This window comes from Schistocerca nitens, chromosome 2 (assembly GCF_023898315.1).
Source record: "Schistocerca nitens isolate TAMUIC-IGC-003100 chromosome 2, iqSchNite1.1, whole genome shotgun sequence".
Lineage (NCBI taxonomy): Eukaryota > Metazoa > Arthropoda > Insecta > Orthoptera > Acrididae > Schistocerca > Schistocerca nitens.
The window spans coordinates 969,434,992-969,456,221 of NC_064615.1; the positions used below are offsets into that span (position 1 = coordinate 969,434,992).

At 41.2% G+C, this 21,230-nt stretch overlaps 1 protein-coding gene across 1 annotated transcript in view; it reads right to left on the minus strand.

Annotated features, from left to right (window-relative positions):
- Nucleotides 1-21,230, minus strand: part of LOC126237296 (cullin-associated NEDD8-dissociated protein 1) — a 165,061-nt gene that overhangs the window by 27,520 nt on the left and 116,311 nt on the right. Inside the window, exons 17-18 of the mRNA XM_049947252.1 lie at nt 17,488-17,686; nt 15,495-15,752 (exon numbers count right to left, since the gene is read on the minus strand). Coding sequence (XP_049803209.1) covers nt 15,495-15,752; nt 17,488-17,686 — 457 coding nt within the window. The remainder of the gene's footprint in view (nt 1-15,494; nt 15,753-17,487; nt 17,687-21,230) is intronic.

Below are 21,230 nucleotides of genomic sequence, written 5' to 3' on the forward strand. Positions count from 1 at the left end.
TTACCCCTTTCCAACAGGTACGGGGTGCTTCCTAGTGGTGATTACATCGTTTCCGAGCCACCACAGGATGCCTCGCCTGTTGGGCCAGTGGCCGATTCTCCGGCAAGGTCCCGACAGTCACAGAGGGCGGGCCTATTAGTTATAGGGAGCTCCAACGTTAGGCGGGTTATGGAGCCCCTCAGGAAAATAGCGGGTAGGTCGGGGAAGAATGCCAGTGTGCACTCGGTGTGCTTGCCGGGGGGTCTCGTCCGTAATGTGGAGGAGGCCCTTCCGGCAGCTATTGAACGCACTGGGTGTGACCGGCTGCAGATAGTAGCACATGTCGGAACGAATGACGCCTGCCGCTTGGGTTCTGAGGCCATCCTTGGTTCCTTCCGGCGGCTGGCTGATTTGGTGAAGACAACCAGCATCGCACGCGGAGTGCAAGCTGAGCTTAATATCTGCAGCATAGTGCCCAGTCGATCGCGGTCCTCTGGTTTGGAGCCGTGTGGAGGGTCTAAACCAGAGGCTCAGACGACTCTGCGACTATAATGGTTGCAAATTCATCGACCTCCGTTATTGGGTGGAGAACTGTAGGGCCCCCCTAGACAGGTCAGGCGTGCACTACACACCGGAAGCAGCTACTAGGGTAGCAGAGTACGTGTGGCGTGCACACGGGGGTTTTTTAGGTTAGAGGGACCCCCCCTTGGGCGAAACGATAAAATACCTGACGGCTTACCAGAGAGAACATCAGCATCGTTGATAAAGAACGTCCGTCCTCAGAGACCAAAAACAGGAAAAGTTAACGTAATATTGGTAAACTGCAGGAGTATCCAGGGCAAGGTTCCTGAATTAGTATCGCTTATTGAAGGAAATAGTGCGCATATAGTATTAGGAACGGAAAGTTGGTTAAAACCGGAAGTGAACAGTAACGAAATCCTAGACACAGAATGGAATATATACCGCAAGGATAGGATAAACGCCAATGGTGGAGGAGTATTTATAGCAGTAAAGAATTCAATAATATCCAGTGAAGTTATTAGCGAATGCGAATGTGAAATAATCTGGGTTAAGTTAAGTATCAAAGGTGGGTCAGATATGATAGTCGGATGCTTCTATAGACCACCTGCATCAGCAACCGTAGTAGTTGAGCGCCTCAGAGAGAACCTGCAGAACGTCGTGAAGAAGTTTCGTGATCATACTATTGTAATAGGGGGAGACTTCAATCTACCAGGTATAGAATGGGATAGTCACACAATCAGAACTGGAGCCAGGGACAGAGACTCTTGTGACATTATCCTGACTGCCTTGTCCGAGAATTACTTCGAGCAGATAGTTAGAGAACCAACTCGTGAAGCTAACGTTTTAGACCTCATAGCAACAAATAGACCGGAACTTTTCGACTCCGTGAATGTAGAAGAGGGTATCAGTGATCATAAGTCAGTGGTTGCATCAATGACTACAAGTGTAATAAGAAATGCCAAGAAAGGAAGGAAAATTTATTTGCTTAACAAGAGTGATAGGGCACAAATCGCAGAATATCTGAGTGACCACCATCAAACGTTCATTTCTGAGGAAGAGGATGTGGAACAAAAATGGAAAAAATTCAGAAACATCGTCCAGTACGCCTTAGATAAGTTCGTACCGACTAAGGTCCAAAGCGAGGGGAAAGATCCACCGTGGTATAACAATCATGTACGAAAGGTACTACGGAAACAAAGAAAGCTTCATCATAGGTTTAAGAGTAGTCGAATCATAGCTGATAAGGAAAAGCTGAACGAAGCAAAAAAGAGCGTAAAGAGAGCAATGAGAGAAGCATTCAACGAATTTGAACATAAAACATTGGCAAACAATCTAAACAAGAACCCTAAAAAGTTTTGGTCATATGTAAAATCGGTAAGCGGATCTAAATCCCCTATTCAGTCACTCGTTGACCACGATGGCACTGAAACAGAGGACGACCGAAGAAAGGCAGAAATACTGAATTCAGTGTTCCGAAACTGTTTCACTGCGGAAAATCGTAACACGGTCCCTGACTTCAGCCGTCGCACGGACGCCAAAATGGAAAATATTGAAATAAACGATATCGGAATTGAAAAACAACTGCTATCACTTAGTAGCGGAAAAGCATCCGGACCAGACGAGATACCCGTAAGATTCTACAGTGATTATGCTAAAGAACTTGCCCCCTTTCTATCAGCAATTTATCGTAGATCTCTGGAAGAACGTAAAGTACCTAGCGACTGGAAGAAAGCGCAGGTCGTTCCCATTTTCAAGAAGGGTCATAAATCAGATGCGAATAATTATAGGCCTATTTCGCTTACGTCAATCTGTTGTAGAATAATGGAACATGTTTTATGTTCTCGTATTATGACGTTCGTAGATAATACAAATCTCCTTCATCATAACCAACATGGATTCCGCAAACAGAGATCATGTGAAACTCAGCTCGCCCTATTTGTCCAAGAAATTCACAGTGCCGTAGACACTGGCGAGCAGATTGATGCCGTATTCCTGGACTTCAGGAAGGCATTTGATACGGTTCCGCACTTACGTTTAGTGAAAAAAATACGAGCTTACGGAATATCGGACCAGGTTTGTGATTGGATTCAGGATTTCCTAGAAGAAAGAACACAACATGTCATTCTTAACGGTTCAAAATCTGCAGATGTAGAGGTAATTTCGGGAGTACCGCAAGGAAGCGTGATTGGACCTTTATTGTTTACAATATACATAAATGACTTAGTTGACAACATCGGTAGCTCCGTGAGGCTATTTGCAGATGACACGGTTGTCTACAAGAAAGTAGCAACATCAGAAGACTCGTACGTACTCCAGGAAGACCTGCAGAGGATTAATGAATGGTGCGACAGCTGGCAGCTTTCCCTAAACGTAGATAAATGTAATATAATGCGCATACATAGGGGCAGAAATCCATTCCAGTACGATTATGCCATAGGTGGTAAATCATTGGAAGCGGTAACGACCGTAAAATACTTAGGAGTTACTATCCAGAGTGATCTGAAGTGGAATGATCACATAAAACAAATAGTGGGAAAAGCAGGCGCCAGGTTGAGATTCATAGGAAGAATTCTAAGAAAATGTGACTCATCGACGAAAGAAGTAGCTTACAAAACGCTTGTTCGTCCGATTCTTGAGTATTGCTCATCAGTATGGGACCCTTACCAGGTTGGATTAATAGAAGAGATAGACATGATCCAGCGAAAAGCAGCGCGATTCGTCATGGGGACATTTAGTCAGCGCGAGAGCGTTACGGAGATGCTGAACAAGCTCCAGTGGCGGACACTTCAAGAAAGGCGTTACGCAATACGGAGAGGTTTATTATCGAAATTACGAGAGAGCACATTCCGGGAAGAGATGGGCAACATATTACTACCGCCCACATATATCTCGCGTAATGATCACAACGAAAAGATCCGAGAAATTAGAGCAAATACGGAGACTTACAAGCAGTCGTTCTTCCCACGCACAATTCGTGAATGGAACAGGGAAGGGGGGATCAGATAGTGGTACAATAAGTACCCTCCGCCACACACCGTAAGGTGGCTCGCGGAGTATAGATGTAGATGTAGATGTAGAATATAGTTGGTGATGGAGTGTTTGTTGCTGTTAGTAGTTTATCTTGTAGCAAAACTGCAGTAGATAGTTCCTGTGAGTTAGTATGGGTAGAGGTCATTCTTGGCAACCGAAATAAAATAATAACTGGATCCTGTTACAGACATCCAAGCTCAGATGATACACTTGCTGAAAGGTTCAAGGAAAACTTGAGTCTAATTTCAAACACATACCCCAACTCATGCAATTATGGTACTTTAATAATGATAACAAAACCAGCAGCTGTATTTGAATCCAACATTGTTTATTATTTTTAAAACAGATTACCACTTTTGACGTCAAATGGTGTCATCTTCTGGCCCCTGAATATGAAAACACAAATAACATGATAGAAGACTATGAGAGCAAAGACAACATAAATCATATTTTATGACTAGAAAGGGATAAATCATCATAGTTTATGACCAAAAAGGGATAAATCACATCATAAAGTTACATAATTAAAAAACAGTATTGTTACCCACATAGAACAAAATTTAGCATCCAACTTACACAGCATTTTTTTTCTTTTTTCAGCAATGACATAACAGACTTGGGGGGGAACCCACGTGTACAATGAGTTACACCAGCAAAGAGATTGCAGTCACATATATTCCTCACCAGAACAGGTACCAATATTAGATTAAAAAAAAAGAAAAGGAAAGAAAGAAACTAATAACTTAATACCAAGAGGCCGGAGTGGACAAATGCAACACAAACCTAATGACCAAATGTTCGCTGGAAAATACAAACCCACTGACATACCACACTATTCTCTAATACCCCAAAAAATGTAAGCAATGTAAAACATGGTATCCAAATAGCCACATGCTCCACTGATAGTACTCTACAGCAACACATCACATGTGTGGGTTCCTCTGAAGTCTATTATGGCACTTGACCGTGTGTGTGTGTGTGTGTGTGTGTGTGTGTGTGTGTGTGTGTGTGTGTGTGTGCGCGCGCGCGCCTCATACTCTTCTATCATGTTATGTATGTTTCCATACACAAGGGTTTGAAGACACCATTTGGTGCCTAAACTGGTAGCATGTTTTAAAAAGAATAAACAATGTTGAATTCAAATACAGCTGCTGGTTTTGTTGTTATTACTCGAGTACTTCATATCCAGATGTAATTCCACTTTTCATGACGGATTGCTAGAGAGTCATACCATTATAGTGGTTGTGGCTTCAATTTACCCTCGACATGTTGGAAGAACTACATGTTTAAATCTGGAGGTATGCATGAAACATCATCAAAAAATTTTGCTACACAGTTTTCTCTGAAAATTATTTTGTGCAATTAGTTCACGAGCCCACTCGAATAGTAAACAGTTCTGAGAACACACTTGACCTCATAGCAACAAATAATCCTGAGCTAATAACAAGCATAAAAAAAGACACAGGAATTAGTTGACACAAGTTTGTTGTAGCCAGACTGAATACTGTAACTCCCAAATCAAGCAAAAATAAACAAAAAACATATCTATTCAAATTATCAGATAAAAATTTGCATGATGCCTTCCTGAGACACAATCTCCAATCCTTCCAAATTAACTGCGTAAGTGTAGACAAGATGTAGTTTGAATTCAAAGAAATAGCAATTGATAGATTTATATCAAATAAATTAACGAACAACAGATCACAAAACAGGTCAAAACACTGTTGCAAAAACCATGAAAAAAGCATGCTAAATTTAAACAAACGCAAAATCCCCAAGATTGGCAATCTTTTACAGAAGCTTGAAATTTAGTGTGGACTTCAATTTGAGATGCTTATAATAGTTTCCACAAAAAAACTGTCTCGAAACCTACCAGAAAACCTACAGAGATTATGGTCGTATGTAAAATATGCTAGAGACAAGGCAAAATCAATGTCTTCTCTGCCTAACAGCAATGGAAATATTATTGATGACTGTGCTCCTGAAGCAGAATTACTAAACACAGCCTTCTGAAATTCCTTCACCAAAGAAGATTAGCGTTCGAATCAAGAACAGCTGCCAACGTGAGTAACTTGGCAGTAGATATCCTTAGAGTAGTGAAGCAATTTAAATCACTTAATAAAACAAGGTCTTCCAATCCAGACTGTATACCAATTAGATTCCTTTCAGAGTATGCTGATGCAATAGCTCCATACTTATTCATATTCAACTGCTCGCTTGACGGAAGACCCGTGCCCAAAATCTGGAAAGTAGCACACAAACACCAATATTCAAGAAAGGCAGTAACAGTAATGTTGAGTGCTGGCAACAAGGGATTTCATACTGATTTCCTATTTCTAGATTCCCAGAAAGCTTTTGACATCGTACCCCATCAGCAGCTTGTGATCAAACTGCATGCTTACTGAATATCATCCCAGTTATGCAATTGGATTCGTGATGTCCTGTCGAGAGAGATCACTGACGGAAAGACATTGAGTTGAATAAAAGCAATTTCTGGAGTTCCCCATCGTAGTTCAAATGGCTCTGAGCACTATGGGACTTAACATCTGTCGTCATCAGTCCCCTAGAACTTAGAACTACTTAAACCTAACTAACCTAAGGACATCACACACATCCATGCCCAAGTCCCCATCGTAGTGTTATAGGCCTTCTGCTGTTTCTTATCTTTATAAATGATTTAGAGGACGATTTGAGCATCTGTCTTCAGTTCTTTGCAGATGGTGTTGTTTATAGTCTAGTAAAGCTATCAGAAGATAAAAACTAATTACAAAATGATTTAGATAAGAAATCTGTACAGTGTGGAAAAGGAATCCTTTGAACTTCAGTTACACAATAAAATCAATCAAATCTAAAGACCATAAACTCATTAAAATATCTAGGAATTACAACTGTGAACAACTTAAATTGGATAGAACACACACAATATGTTGTGGGGCAGGTGAAGCAAAGACTGCGTTTAATTGGCAGAATGCTTAGAAGATGCAACATATCTACTAAAGAAACTGCCTGCACTACACTTGTCCATCCCCTTTTGGAGTACTGCCACACAGTGGGATCCTTACCATAAAGGATTAACTGAGTAGACTGAGAAAGTTCAAAGAAGGGCAGTACCTTTTGTGTTATCGGGAAATAGGGGAGAGTGTCATGGATATGATACAATACTTGGGGTGGAAATCATGCAAACAGAGGCATTTTCCATTGTGGCAAGACCTTGCGAAATGTCAGTCACCATCTTTCTCCTCTAAAAGCAGAAATATTTTGTTGACTCCATTCTACATACGGAGAAACAATCATCATCTTAAAATAAGGGAAATTAAAGCCTGCACGGAAAGATTTAGGTGTTCTTTTTTCCGCTTCCTATTCAAGAGTAGAATAAAGAGAATTAGTGTGAACGTGGTTCAATTAACCCTCTGCAGCACTTAAGTGTGATTTGGACAGCAGTCAAGTAGATCCAGGATGCTAAACAGCAAGGTCATCAGCACCACTGTATGAATCGTATACGGATGAGCATGGTGAAAATCTATGAAAAAACAACAATAAAATCGAAAAACCAAGTTGCATTCACATACAAGAAATGAAAAAACCTCAATTAGGTGAGCATCAGAAAAGCCTTCAGTACAAGGTGGACAAAACACAGCAGAATAACTAGAAAAAAATCAAGGACAAAATACCAGAAAAGACACAGTTAAAAAGGGGACAGGTGACTTCGATTGGATGGCTCCTTAGAAATAATGGGTGACTGAGCCCATCTGTGACACATTACAATCTCACACCCAATATTTTGGAAGGAATTACGGACTTCTACATCTACATCTATACTCCGCAAGCCTCCTGACCGTGTGTGGTGGAGGGTACCTTGAGTACCTCTATTGGTTCTCCCTTCTATTCCAGTCTCTTATTGTTCATGGAAAGAAGGATTGTCAGTATACCTTTGTGTGGGCTCTAATCTCTCTGATTTTATCCTCATGGTCTCTTCGCGAGATATACGTAGGAGGGAACAATATACTGCTTTACATTTGAATACATTATGGGAACAGCAGTGATCAATGTCTTATAAATAATTACTATTAAAAACAGTCTTGATCACGATTTATTTAACAAGGTGACCAGTTTCGACCACTACTGTGGTCATCTTCAGACCATTGAGTAGGAACCTCTTTCTGTTGGAGAATCACTACTCATTCTCCAACAGAAAGAGGTTCCTACTCAATGGTCTGAAGATGACCACAGTAGTGGTCGAAACCGGTCACCTTGTTAAATAAATCGTGATCAAAATTGTTTTTAATAGTAATTAAATATACTGCTTGACTCCTTGGTGAAGTTATGTTCTCGAAACTTCAACAAAAGCCTGTACCGAGCTACTGAGCATCTCTCCAGCAGAGTCTTCCACTGGAGTTTATCTATCATCTCCGTAACACTTTCACGATTACTAAATGATCCTGTAACGAAGCGCGCTGCTCTCCGTTGGATCTTCTCTATCTCTTCTATCAACCCTATCTGGTATGGGTCCCAAACTGGTGAGCAGTATTCAAGCAGTGAGCGAACAAGTGTACTGTAACCTACTTCCTTTGTTTTCGGATTGCATTTCCTTAGGATTCTTCCAATGAATCTCAGTCTGGCATCTGCTTTACCGACGATTAATTTTATATGGTCATTCCATTTTAAATCACTCCCAATGCCTACTCCCAGATAATTTATGGAATTAACTGCTTCCAGTTGCTGACCTGCTATATTGTAGCTAAACGATACGGGATCTTTCTTTCTATGTATTCGCAGCACATTACACTTGTCTACATTGAGATTCAATTGCCATACCCTGCGCCATGCGTCAATTCGCTGCAGGTACTCCTGCATTTCAGTACAATTTTCCATTGTTACAACCTCTCGATATACCACAGCATCATCCGCAAAAAGCCTCAGTCAACCCCCGACGTTATCCAAAAGGTCATTTATGTATATTGTGAATAGCAACAGTCCTACGACACTTCCCTGCGGCACACCTGAAATCACTCTTACCTCGGAAGACCTCTCTCCATTGAGAATGACTTGCTGCGTTCTGTTATCCAGACAATTGGTCTGATAGTACATATGCTCTAACTTTGTTCACTAAATTACTGTGGGGAACTGTATCGAACACCTTGCAGAAGTCAAGAAACACGGCATCTACCTGGAAACCCGTGTCTGTGGCCCTCTGAGTCTCATGGACGAATAGCACAAGCTGGCTTTCACATGATCGTCTTTTTCGAAACCCATGCCGATTCCTACAGAGTAGACGTATAGCCTCCAGAAAATTCATTATACTCGGAACATAATACGTGTTCCAAAATTCTACAACTGATCAACGTTAGAGATATAGGTCTATAGTTCTGCACATCTGTTCGACATCCCTTCTTGAAAACAGGGATGACCTGTGCCATTTTCCAATCCTTTGGAACGCTCGCTCTTCTAGAGACCTACGGTACACCGCTGCAAGAAGGGGGCAAGTTCCTTCGCATACTCTGTGTAAAATCGAACTGGTATCCCATCAGGTCCAGCGGCCTTTCCTCTTTTGAGCGATTTTAATTGTTTCTCTATCCCTCTGTCGTCTATTTTGATATCTACCATTTTATCATCTGTGCGACAATCTAGAGAAGGAACTACAGTGCAATCTTCCTCTGTGAAACAGCTTTGGAAAAAAATTTAGTATTTCGGCCTTTAGTCTGTCATCCTCTGTTTCAGTACCATTTTGGTCACAGAGTGTCTGGACATTTTCTTTTTATCCACCTACCGCTTTGACATAAGACCAAAATTTCTTAGGATTTTCTGGCAAGTCAGTACCTAGAACCTTACTTTCGAATTCATTGAACACCTCTCGCAAAGCCCTACTCACACTACATTTCGCTTTGCGTAATTTTTTTTTTCTGCAAGGCTTTGGCTATATTTATGTTTGCTGTGAAGTTCCCTTTGCTTTCACAGCAGTTTTCTAACTCGGTTGTTGTACCATGGTGGCTCTTTTCCATCTCTTACAATCTTGCTTGGCCCATACTCATCTAATGCATATTGTACGATGGTTTTGAACTTTGTCCACTGATCTTCAACACTATCTGTACTTGAGACAAAACTTTTGTATTGAGCCGTCAAGTACTCTGAAATCTGCTTTTTGTCACTTTTGCTAAACAGAAAAATCTTCCTACCTTTTTTAATATTTCTATTTACGGCTGAAATCATCAATGCAGTAACCGCTTTATGATCACTGATTCCCTGTTCTGCATTAACTGTTTCAAATAGTTCAGGTCTGTTTGTCACCAGAAGGTCTAATATGTTATCGCCACGAGTCGGTTCTCTGTTTAACTGCTCAAGGTAGTTTTCAGATAAAACACTTAAAAAAATTTCACTGGATTCTTTGTCCCTGCCACCCGTTATGAACGTTTGAGTCTCCCAGTCTATATCCGGCAAAATAAAATCTCAACCCAGAACTATAACATGGTGGGGAAATCTACTCTAAATATTTTCCAAATTTTCCTTCAGATGCTCTTCCACAACAGCTGCTGATCCAGGGGGCCTATAGAGACATCCAATTACCATGTTTGAGCCTGCTTTAACGATGACCTTCACCCAAATTATTTCACAAAAAAAATGGCTCTGAGCACTATGGGACTCAACTGCTGAGGTCATTAGTCCCCTAGAACTTAGAACTAGTTAAACCTAACTAACCTAAGGACATCACAAACTTCCATGCCCGAGGCAGGATTCGAACCTGCGACCGTAGCGGTCTTGCGGTTCCAGACTGCAGCGCCTTTAACTGCACGGCCACTTCGGCCGGCAAATTATTTCACATTTCGGATCTCCGTCAATTTCCTTCGATACTATTGAACTTTTTATCGCTATAAACACGCCTCCCCCTTCACTGTCCAGCCTGTCTCTGCGGTATACATTCCAATCTGAGTTTAGAATTTCATTACTGTTTGAATGTGGTTTCAGACAAATTTCTGTCCCTAGTACTATGTGGGCATTGTGACCATTTATTAATGAGAGCAGTTCTGGGACATTTCTATAGACACTCCTGCAGTTTACTATTACCACATTAATATTGTTATTCCCTGTTGTGTTTTGCCTACTACTACCTTGCCGCGTCTCAGGAGGAGTCTTGTCGGGCCTAGGGAGGGAATTCTCTAACCTAAAAAACCCACTTGTGCACTCCACACAAAATCTTAAAAGATGAATCACATGCACCTCATTATCATTAATAATAGAGGGAAGGTCCTGGGGGAGACCCATATCAACCTTAGGTCATCATATAAAAGACCCCTCAATATAATGGGACTTATGTCCTGAAATCAGGCAGTGTTTTTCTTTTTAGAAACAATTTTTACAACACTATGAAATTTTATCATTGACAATGAATAAAAGTTGTTGATGTCCTGTCACAAGAATTGTTTGAATTAAAATATGTTGTACAGATAGCTGTGTCCCACATCTGTGACACACTGGTGGCTCCTCACAACATCAGAGAAAGCTACACATCAATGGGCAATGTCTCCCTAAGTCATGTAAGGGCTGATACTTCTTTACTGTGGTCGGAAGGAGTTAAGCCACAGTCCCACTGAAGGAGTTACACACAGTAGCTTATTACTCCTCACTTCCAGCCACTGAGCCTCCCACCAACACACAGTCTTCTTGGTCAAAAATGAGGTAACAGCCTGCAGGGGGACTGAACATCATGCAGGAGGTGGAAGGGAGCAAGGCCCCTCGGCAGCCACATCAGCAAGTTTGTTACCCTGGATGTGCCCTGGAACCCAGCAGAAAGTTATTTCCTCGTCGTCTGTATTTGCAATACAAGGAGAGTGCTCTGCACATCATGCACCATCCGATTTGCAGGGTACACATGATAAATAGTGAGGAGGCATTGTGGAAATATGAGCAGATCAGGAATTTCTTACCATGACACTGTCCCATCTACTCCAGTTACCTCAAGATAGCACACAATTCCAGATAATAAACTGAAAACTGCTCTGGGAGCCCTATCCTGAGGACAACAGGACAAAAATGAACATTCCAAGGAAAATAGAATATGGACCGGGGTTAAATTGAAGAAAGACAAAAATAATGAGGAAGCAAAAATGAAGACAGCGAGAAACTTAACATGCAAATTGGGGATTTTAAAATGAACATAGTCTCGACTGCAAGAAACCTTTCTTTTTGTGTTGATAAGTTACGGACCATCTTCAGACTTCACACCATGATGGCAGGCAGTGGCGAGGATCGGAGCAGGTGTTACGAACTCCACGATTGTCCACTGCTCCCAGTTCATGGAGTTTGTTAAAGCCTGCTCCATTCTCCGCTACTGCCAACCATCAAAGTATGAGATCTGAAGATAGTAACTGACAAACTGGTAATCACAAAAAAGATAGGTTTCTTGTAGTCGAGACTATTTATGTTCATTTTAAAGTACTAAGAAAAAACACTGTTCTCCACAAGAAATGTTCTCAAAAATTAAGAACTGGTCATCTTGAAGCAAACAAAGTTAGATAACTCAGCTATCTCAGTAGTAAAATAACCCATGATGAGCAGAGCACACCAACACTGGCAAAAAGGGCTTTCCAGGCTGAGAAAAGCCTACTAGTATCAAACATATGCCTTAATTTGAGGAAAAAGTTTCTGAGAATGTTCACGTGCAACATGGACTGTAGGAAAACTGCAACAGAAGAGAATCGAAATGTCTGAGATGTAATGCTACATAAGAATGTTAAAAATTAGGTGTGAAGGTAAGATAAGAAATGAAGAGGTTATCTGCAGAATTGGCAAGGAAAGTTTCACGGAGGCAGTAGAGTTCTTGACAGCTTGACAGTCACTAGTAAGGAGACATTTATGGGATGTGCCTGGCAGAAACAGTGCCCTGCACCTGGATGTAAGGAGATATGAGCCTTGAAACCTGCAGTGCATGCCAGGTCAGGTTCGGATAGAGGTGGAAAGGTGGTATGGAGGATGTCAAGCTCCTGGAAGGGAACCGTGTCTGAGACAACCTGAACCTTATCAGTGATGGAGAATCCATACAGCGAGAAGGCATGCAAACCAAAAATGTTGCTAGTTGAGTGACTATCAACAACAAACAGCTGTTGTATGAAGTTTTGATTGTGAATTTACCCAGTAGGGAAATCAAATTGTCACCATACCTGACAAATGTACGGGATGGCAGGACCAAGTCAGGGGAACCAACACTAGCATATGCTAAGAGGTCAATGAAAGGAACATTAGCTCCTTGTCCACCTGGAAACAGACATCCCAGTTTGTAATCATGAGGTTGATGAACAACTTAGTGGTGGAAATATCGCCCTGAGGAACAAATGGCTGAAGCTCAGGCATCGCCCCTTGACTCTCATGGGGTGTTGTATCCAACTGTCCTGATGGCTGATGACAGACATTTTGGAGATGCCTGTCTTTCCGACAACAGCTGCAGTTCTCCCAGCAATATGGACAGTCTCCATATGGGTGGTCTGTGAAGCAGTCAAAGTATGATGGGAGACCCCACTGTTATGCCAACAGGGTGTGACAGGCTGTTCAGAGGCCACTGACTTCTGAAATCGATGACTCATGTCGTCACCGTAAGGAAAGGACTTATGAGAATTCTGTCCCCAAGTGGTCAACTGGACCACTGCTACTTAGGATTGAGGTGTTCACTTGCTGCCTGCGTGATCTCAAAAGAGTGCAAGGTTTTCAAAATAGTGTCGGGGAAGGGTTGCCTGGTATTAGGGCAGAAGTGCTTACTTCCTGAGTGGAAGCTAATTTGACCACTATGATGTCTGATCAAAGAATCTACACACCTAGTCTTGCAAGCAGGGTTTGTACAAGCGAAATCACAACGTCGACTGGACCTTTGCAAATCCGTCACCAAGAGCGGTACAGCTGGCCAAGCCAATTGTGGTACTGATGGAACTTGCGGCGCAATGCAACTGTATTTAAATTGTTGGGAATAATAATGTGACAACAATGAATACACATCCTTGAGCATGAGCGCAACAGGATTCGTGAGTGGAGCCGACTTCTTTAGTAAGAAAAATGTCTTCAGGGAAGACCAAGAAAGAATGAGCACTGTTTGAGAGGGTCATCAGAGACCTCAAAGGTGCCAATGTGCTGATTCAACTGCTGCAAATTCATGTCCCAGTCCTCTTCGGTGGCATCGCACAGTGGAAATACAGGTTGGTAGATCTCCACCTGGGAATTCACCACAGCCTGGATAGGTTGGGAACTCTGAACCTGTAAACGATCGTACAAAATTTGAATTTCCTGACAGAGCAGTTCAGTCTGTTGTTGAAATTGCTATTGAAAGAAGCTGCTGGAGCAGCCATTGCTGTTGCTGTTCCATGAACTGCACAAGCTTTGTGCCTTTGGAATGGTGATAACCTTACACCCTGTAACCAGTTATAGTGACCAGTATCACACAAGACCTGGAACAAGTTGAAAACCTGCAGAGATGAGTGGAGGGTGTCAACAGCGAGCCACACGAGAGTAAACAGGTGGACAACAACAAGAGAGAGAACGGAGATTACACAGTGTAATGATGAGTGCTGTGAATTACCCATGAGCAAAACTGTAATAACTAGTGAACCCAGAACCAAAACAACATTTTGTAGGGAGATCAATACAACCAGATAGTGACATCACAACTGACTGAGCAGCTGCACTGCTTGCTGATAGGGCAGGAGGATCAGCATGTCTCCATAGAGTTACAGTAGCAACAACAGTGCTTGCAGATTACAGCAGTGCTACCTAGGGGCAGTCATCGAAGTCCATACCTTCCAGCAGACTTTCAAACTCGCCAGGCCACGATTCCAGAATGATCATCAAACATTAACACTATTACAAGTTGGCACATGTGAATAAATTGGTTGTGGTGGAGCACATACTGTATAAAACCAACCACATAACGAAGTTCACTGACACAGAGGTTTTAATTGTGTGGAAAAGCTACTTCCCCCCCCCCCCCTTTTTAGGAAAGCCATAGAAATTAACAAACATAACAATAGGTTCAACAACAATGAAGAAAACTTCAAGATAAATAGATCCCACATTCCAATGCTGCAGTGAACTAATGTTGCAGGTGGCAAGGGAAGAACCTGAGCAATAATAACCAGTGGAAAGCCCTTAGACAATGGTGCAAAATCTCTGACTCAACTCCATTCTGCCACCAATGGAGGAAGAACATACGACAATGTCACTCAGACGTGCTAGTGTAATGTCATGAAAATCTGTAGACAAACATCAGCCATGGATCCCGAGACAGAAACCAACAGGCAATACATCAAAATAATGTTCATCTCACTTAAAACAGTTGTGACAGACAGAAAAACTGACAGACAATATGTCAAAATAACATTCAGCTCATTTAAAACAGTTGGGACGCAATCATGAATTGTACAGCTATTCATTTGTGATAAAGACTGTAAGCAAACACATATATATTACCATTCTACATTCACAATGTTAAATGGCATGTGCCACACCCAATACGACAGCAACAGTTTTAACTCTATCATCCAAAGTTAAGGGCCATAGAATTCAACAACATTAAAGGTCCAATATGCTAAATCATTGCAGTGTGAATTACTTTGTTTACTCAACAGTCCAAGTTTTCACATACAGATTCTATTTCTATTTGAATCTCTTACAAATGACAGAATTTTACCTCATTATCAATATCTGTCAGAGAAATAAATGTAGGGCAAAATTAGACTTTAGTCTGTGTTTTCTTCACTAGCATTCATGGGACAAGTAGACCTGACATGGTGAAGATGCAGTGCGTGCCCATGGAATTTATTTCATTGTGTTTAAAATAATGATTTCAATTAACTCAATCTGAGTTACAGACCAACAGATGCTACAGTCTCAATCATATGATTAAGTATCATTTGATCTGAAAGCACACGTGAAATTTCTGTCAAAATGCAAGCCAACTGACATAACAGGTAACTATCATCTCTACTTACCTGATCAGAAATGGTAAATTTTACAGCAGTAACGACAGTGGTACGCATAAGTGCCGATTCTGAGGCCAGCGACTTCTGAAGCTGTGGCAAGAGGACTCCTGGATCAATTAGTGTAAGTTTTCCCAAACACTCTGCGACAACATTGCGTGTTCCTTCTTCTCCGCATTCACAGTGACGGAACAACTGCTGCCATATAGCAGGTACAAATGGCTGCAATAACTGAATACCACCAGGACTAGATGACTGCCATGATATGATCTGAAGAGTAAAAACACAAATCAACTTCAATGATCCTGGTTGTTTGTTACCAACATGTAGTGTCATTTCCCAGAACTCTTTACAAAACCTAAAAGAAAAGCTGTTTTTTCATCACACACACACACACACACACACACACACACACACACACACACACACACACACACACACACACTTACTTAAGGGTGATTTCTAGATGCGTAGAAAACGTCCAATGAAAGACAGATCAGGACTCAAACCCATATCTGATACACACTTCTATCATTACTTACATTCAGTTGCATTTTAGTTAATGAGGGAACAAGTAGCACATAATATTGTACAAGCAATGAATACGAGGGCAGTTCAATAAGTAATGCAACACATTTTTTTTCTCGGCCAATTTTGGTTGAAAAAACCGGAAATTTCTTGTGGAATATTTTCAAACATTCCCGCTTCATCTCGTATAGTTTCATTGACTTCCGACAGGTGGCAGCGCTGTACGGAGCTGTTAAAATGGCGTCTGTAACGGATGTGCGTTGCAAACAACGGGCAGTGATCGAGTTTCTTTTGGCGGAAAACCAGGACATCTCAGATATTCATAGGCACTTGCAGAATGTCTACGGTGATCTGGCAGTGGACAAAAGCACGGTGAGTCGTTGGGCAAAGCGTGTGTCATCATCGCCGCAAGGTCAAGCAAGACTGTCTGATCTCCCGCGTGCGGGCCGGCCGTGCACAGCTGTGACTCCTGCAATGGCGGAGCGTGCGAACACACTCGTTCGAGATGATCGACGGATCACCATCAAACAACTCAGTGCTCAACTTGACATCTCTGTTGGTAGTGCTGTCACAATTGTTCACCAGTTGGGATATTCAAAGGTTTGTTCCCGCTGGGTCCCTCGTTGTCTAACCGAACACCATAAAGATCAAAGGAGAACCATCTGTGCGGAATTGCTTGCTCGTCATGTGGCTGAGGGTGACAATTTCTTGTCAAAGATTGTTACAGGCGATGAAACATGGGTTCATCACTTCGAACCTGAAACAAAATGGCAATCAATGGAGTGGCGCCACACCCACTCCCCTACCAAGAAAAAGTTTAAAACCATACCCTCAGCCGGTAAAGTCATGGTTACAGTCTTCTGGGACGCTGAAGGGGTTATTCTGTTCGATGTCCTTCCCCATGGTCAAACGATCAACTCTGAAGTGTATTGTGCTACTCTTCAGAAATTGAAGAAACGACTTCAGCGTGTTCGTAGGCACAAAAATCTGAACGAACTTCTCCTTCTTCATGACAACGCAAGACCTCACACAAGTCTTCGCACCCGAGAGGAGCTCACAAAACTTCAGTGGACTGTTCTTCCTCATGCACCCTACAGCCCCGATCTCGCACCGTCGGATTTCCATATGTTTGGCCCAATGAAGGACGCAATCCGTGGGATGCACTACGTGGATGATGAAGAAGTTATTGATGCAGTACGACGTTGGCTCCGACATCGACCAGTGGAATGGTACCGTGCAGGCATACAGGCCCTCATTTCAAGGTGGCGTAAGGTCGTAGCATTGAATGGAGATTACGTAGAAAAATAGTGTTGTGTAGCTAAAAGATTGGGGAATAACCTGGTGTATTTCAATGCTGAATAAAACAACCCCTGTTTCAGAAAAAAAATGTGTTGCATTACTTATTGAACTGCCCTCGTACAACGATGTTACACCCTAGCCAATGAACATCAATGGAAAATAATACGCTGCAACAAACCTCTTTCAGTGAGTGGAGGAGGAGATACTGCCTTCTTGGTTGAGCCTCAATTTCCTGCAATACAAATGGCAGGTACTGTGGTAAGTTGCCTACAGCAACACTTCCAAGTGCATATGAGGCAGCTGATTTTATCTCTTCAGATGGTGGCGAGAATGAGTTCAATATAACTTGCTTCAAACTAGTGATGCTACTAAGGTCACTGAAAGAAAGAATTGGTAGGGTACATTACATGACACATAACCAAAAAGTACATGATAAAAGTGCAAGTTTTAAATTGAAATCTCAGAGAAATGTTTTAGTGGTTTATTCCACCAAAATTAATTTGTACCAACAGTTTTTCTTTAATATCCGATATTGTATATAAATCCCATATTGGGATCATTTATCAAACAAACATGACTTATTGGACAGCCTTCTGCAGTGCATTTTTTAGTATACAGTGCTCCAACACTGCAGAAGTAGATAGCAAATATCTCAAATATATCCAGATGTTGGAGCTGAGTTAGTACCATAAGAGTACAGATACTTAGAATTGCATGACTGATTCGTAGTTATGCTTCTCATTTAACAGAATTTGGTTACCTTAATTACTCGAATCAAAGCCGCACCTGAAAAATGAGACTTGAAATCAAGAGAAAAAAATTTCCCCAATCTAAGACACACTGAAATTTGGGGCTCGAAATTCAAGGGGAGAGAAAAGTTTTAGACTGCACCTCCAATTGAAACAAAGTTGGTCCATTGTAACATGAGACACAATTTAGGTTGAATTGATGAAGATACAGCTACAGTAGTTTGGTTTGAGTCTTAAGCTTAGCAGTTAAGCCTTACCAGGTAGCCATTGCTGTGTGTCAGGCGCTCTGTCCGTATTTATATGGGTACCCCTCCTTTTTCACATGCTTAGTTTGGTTTGAATCGATTGCTTCTTTTGCTTTGATCTGATAAGTGCCGTTCTCTTTATTATAGGTGCTTACGTTACACTAAGCTGAAAATGCATTATTGTTCTGTCATGCATTGTCGCATTCTGATAAGTGTTGACTACCTGTCACCTCTCATAGCAACCGCCGCTTACAATAAAAATAAAAAAAAGAGAGGAATTGTCTCATTAGCGAAACAATGGCAAGAGACTGCTATCTGTTGTTACTTACACTGCTGATTTCTTTGATAATGATCAACAAGAACCAAATAATAGACTGCATATTATAGAAGATGTTCTGGACGAGAGCTTAGCGAAAATTTTTCTCCGTTTGAAAATCTTTCCAGACGCCTCTTTAGTACATTACATACTGCACAGAAATTAGAGTCATCTTAGATTTAAAAATCTAGTCAGTTTCCGTGCTTCATTTCTGACTGTATCACTATTCAGCATAAGAATAATACATATATAAACATGACATGACATGTATATTATTCGGCGTCTGCTGTTGTCTCACTCTAGTTTCATATTTTATTAGGCAGCAAACACGAAAGAATACATGGCATAATGTTTACATTTGTATTATTCTTATGGTGAAGAGAATAATAAATGTGATTCATGATTAAAAAAAGTTTCTGTTAACAACCATCTTTTGTCACAGGTAGGAAAAATTTCAGAATGTAATGTTGGCCGTATTGACATACACCCCAAACAGTCTTGCCAGTCGGATAGTCGTAGCACATTTTTAGTGATGACTTCAAATGCATAGTGTGTTGTTGTTGTTGTTGTTGTTGTTGTTGTCGTCTTCAGTCTGTAGACTGGTTTGCTGCAGCTCCCCACGCTTTTCTATCCTGTGCAATGCAGAGTAGCAACACTTATAAAATAAGGATGAAATTAAACGCTGAAATTTAAAACAAAATTTTATTAGGTTTGTAATACATCTTATACGAAATGTTTAAAATATCAGTCATGTTTCTGAATCACTATCACTTGATTCTTTGTTGCTCATTTCGTCATACAGAGCATCGTCCTCTGTACCATCTAGTGCATTGGATATCAAACATTTTTTAAACGCTTGTTGCACAGTCTGATTTGGAACACACTTCCATGCAGTTGTCTGTCACTTTTCGAAAGCCAGTCTGTGTACATGCGTTTAAGCATGGTTTATTCAAACAGATGTCAAGTGGTTGCAGAATTGACGTCATCCCGCCTGGAATTACTGCCAAGTCGGTTTTGCTTTCCTCTAATTTTCGTTTTATTGCAGGTGATGCATGGCCTGCATACGCATCTAATACCAACAGACTGCGTAAACCGAGCATTGTGCCAGGACGACGATTCCACACATGCTTAATTCATTCCAGCACCACGTCCTCCGAAAACCACCCTGTATCGTTTGCTCGTACAATTACAGTTTTTGGAAACTCTTCCAATTTCAGTAAACTCATTCACTTGAAAACTATGAATGGGGGTAATTTATGTCCATCTGCTGTGCAAGCAAGCATGACGGACATCCGCTGTCTCTCACCCCCTGATGTAAGAACACTTATGTCTTTCTTTCCTTTGGCGTCAACTGTATAATTTGACGGCATGTCAAAATATATGGGAGTTTGGTCAGCATTTCCTATCTGACCAAGAAGGTATTGCTTTTCTATGTGCCACCTAATTACGAAGCGCTGAATTTCACAAGTTTTTCATCATATTTTGCAGCAGCTTCTGTGCAACTGAAGTTTGCCTCCAAAGTGAAAAACCCCACCCCAGCACTTCATAAACAGATCAATCTAGCTGCGACTTGCCTTAAAATTTTCGATTTTTTGCTCTCTAGCAGTTTCATGTGCCTTAATTTTTAAAATTTCGGCATTCACAGGCAGGAATTTCTGACGCTGTTACTTAACAAATTCATTTAAAATCACTTCTAGTGCATGATATCAGCCACACTTTGGCCCACTAAATGCTTTCCTGCTACTTGAACATTCAAATAATTTGTCTCTCTGCAGTCACCATCGCCTGACGTTGCTCTCATCAATCCCATATCGCAGACCTGCAGCACAATTAGAACTTCGTTCCGCAAAAGAAATAACTCCCCTCTTGAATTTGGCACTATAATGAAAGCGCTTCATTATGGTTCACTAACACCAACAAGCACTTCACAAAATACCACGAAGCAACAGGTGTCGCTATCTGAAATGTTAATGAGCCCCAGTGTATCAACTCGTGCAACAATCCTAAAGACTTGCGCATTGTTGGTATTTTTGTGTAAAGAAATTTATTTTTGTTGCTATGAATATTTGAAAGGCTGCTACATTCGAAGATGAACAATATGGAATTTCTATTTACTTCGTTGGATAATGTACGAAAATGCAGTGGTCGAAACTCGGGGCGGAGAAAGAAAGCTTGTCTTCTACTTTTTTTACATTTATTTACTGACGCTGAGATTTTGGTGCCAGAATTTATCTTTGTGCCTGCAAAGCATGCCTGTGTAGCACTACATATATTTGGTGGCAGAAGTTAGTTGTGGCGGCACCTACCAATATTTTTCAGAACTTCCGCTACTTTGCACTCGATTCTAAGCCGCAGGCGGTTTTTTGGATTACAAAAAGCGGAAAAAAGTGCGGATTAGATTCAAGTAAATGTGGTAGCAATTTTCTTTAAGATATTACTCAACCTTATAATATTATTCATGTTTTGTAAGTAAATGTTACAGAGTAACTACTATAAATACTTAAGAGACAATATAGATCTCTAGATACATATAAACAAAATAATTTAACTATTGTGTGCCAAGTCAGAGCATTTTACAGTATATATTAATTATTGAAGGATTTTCTCAATG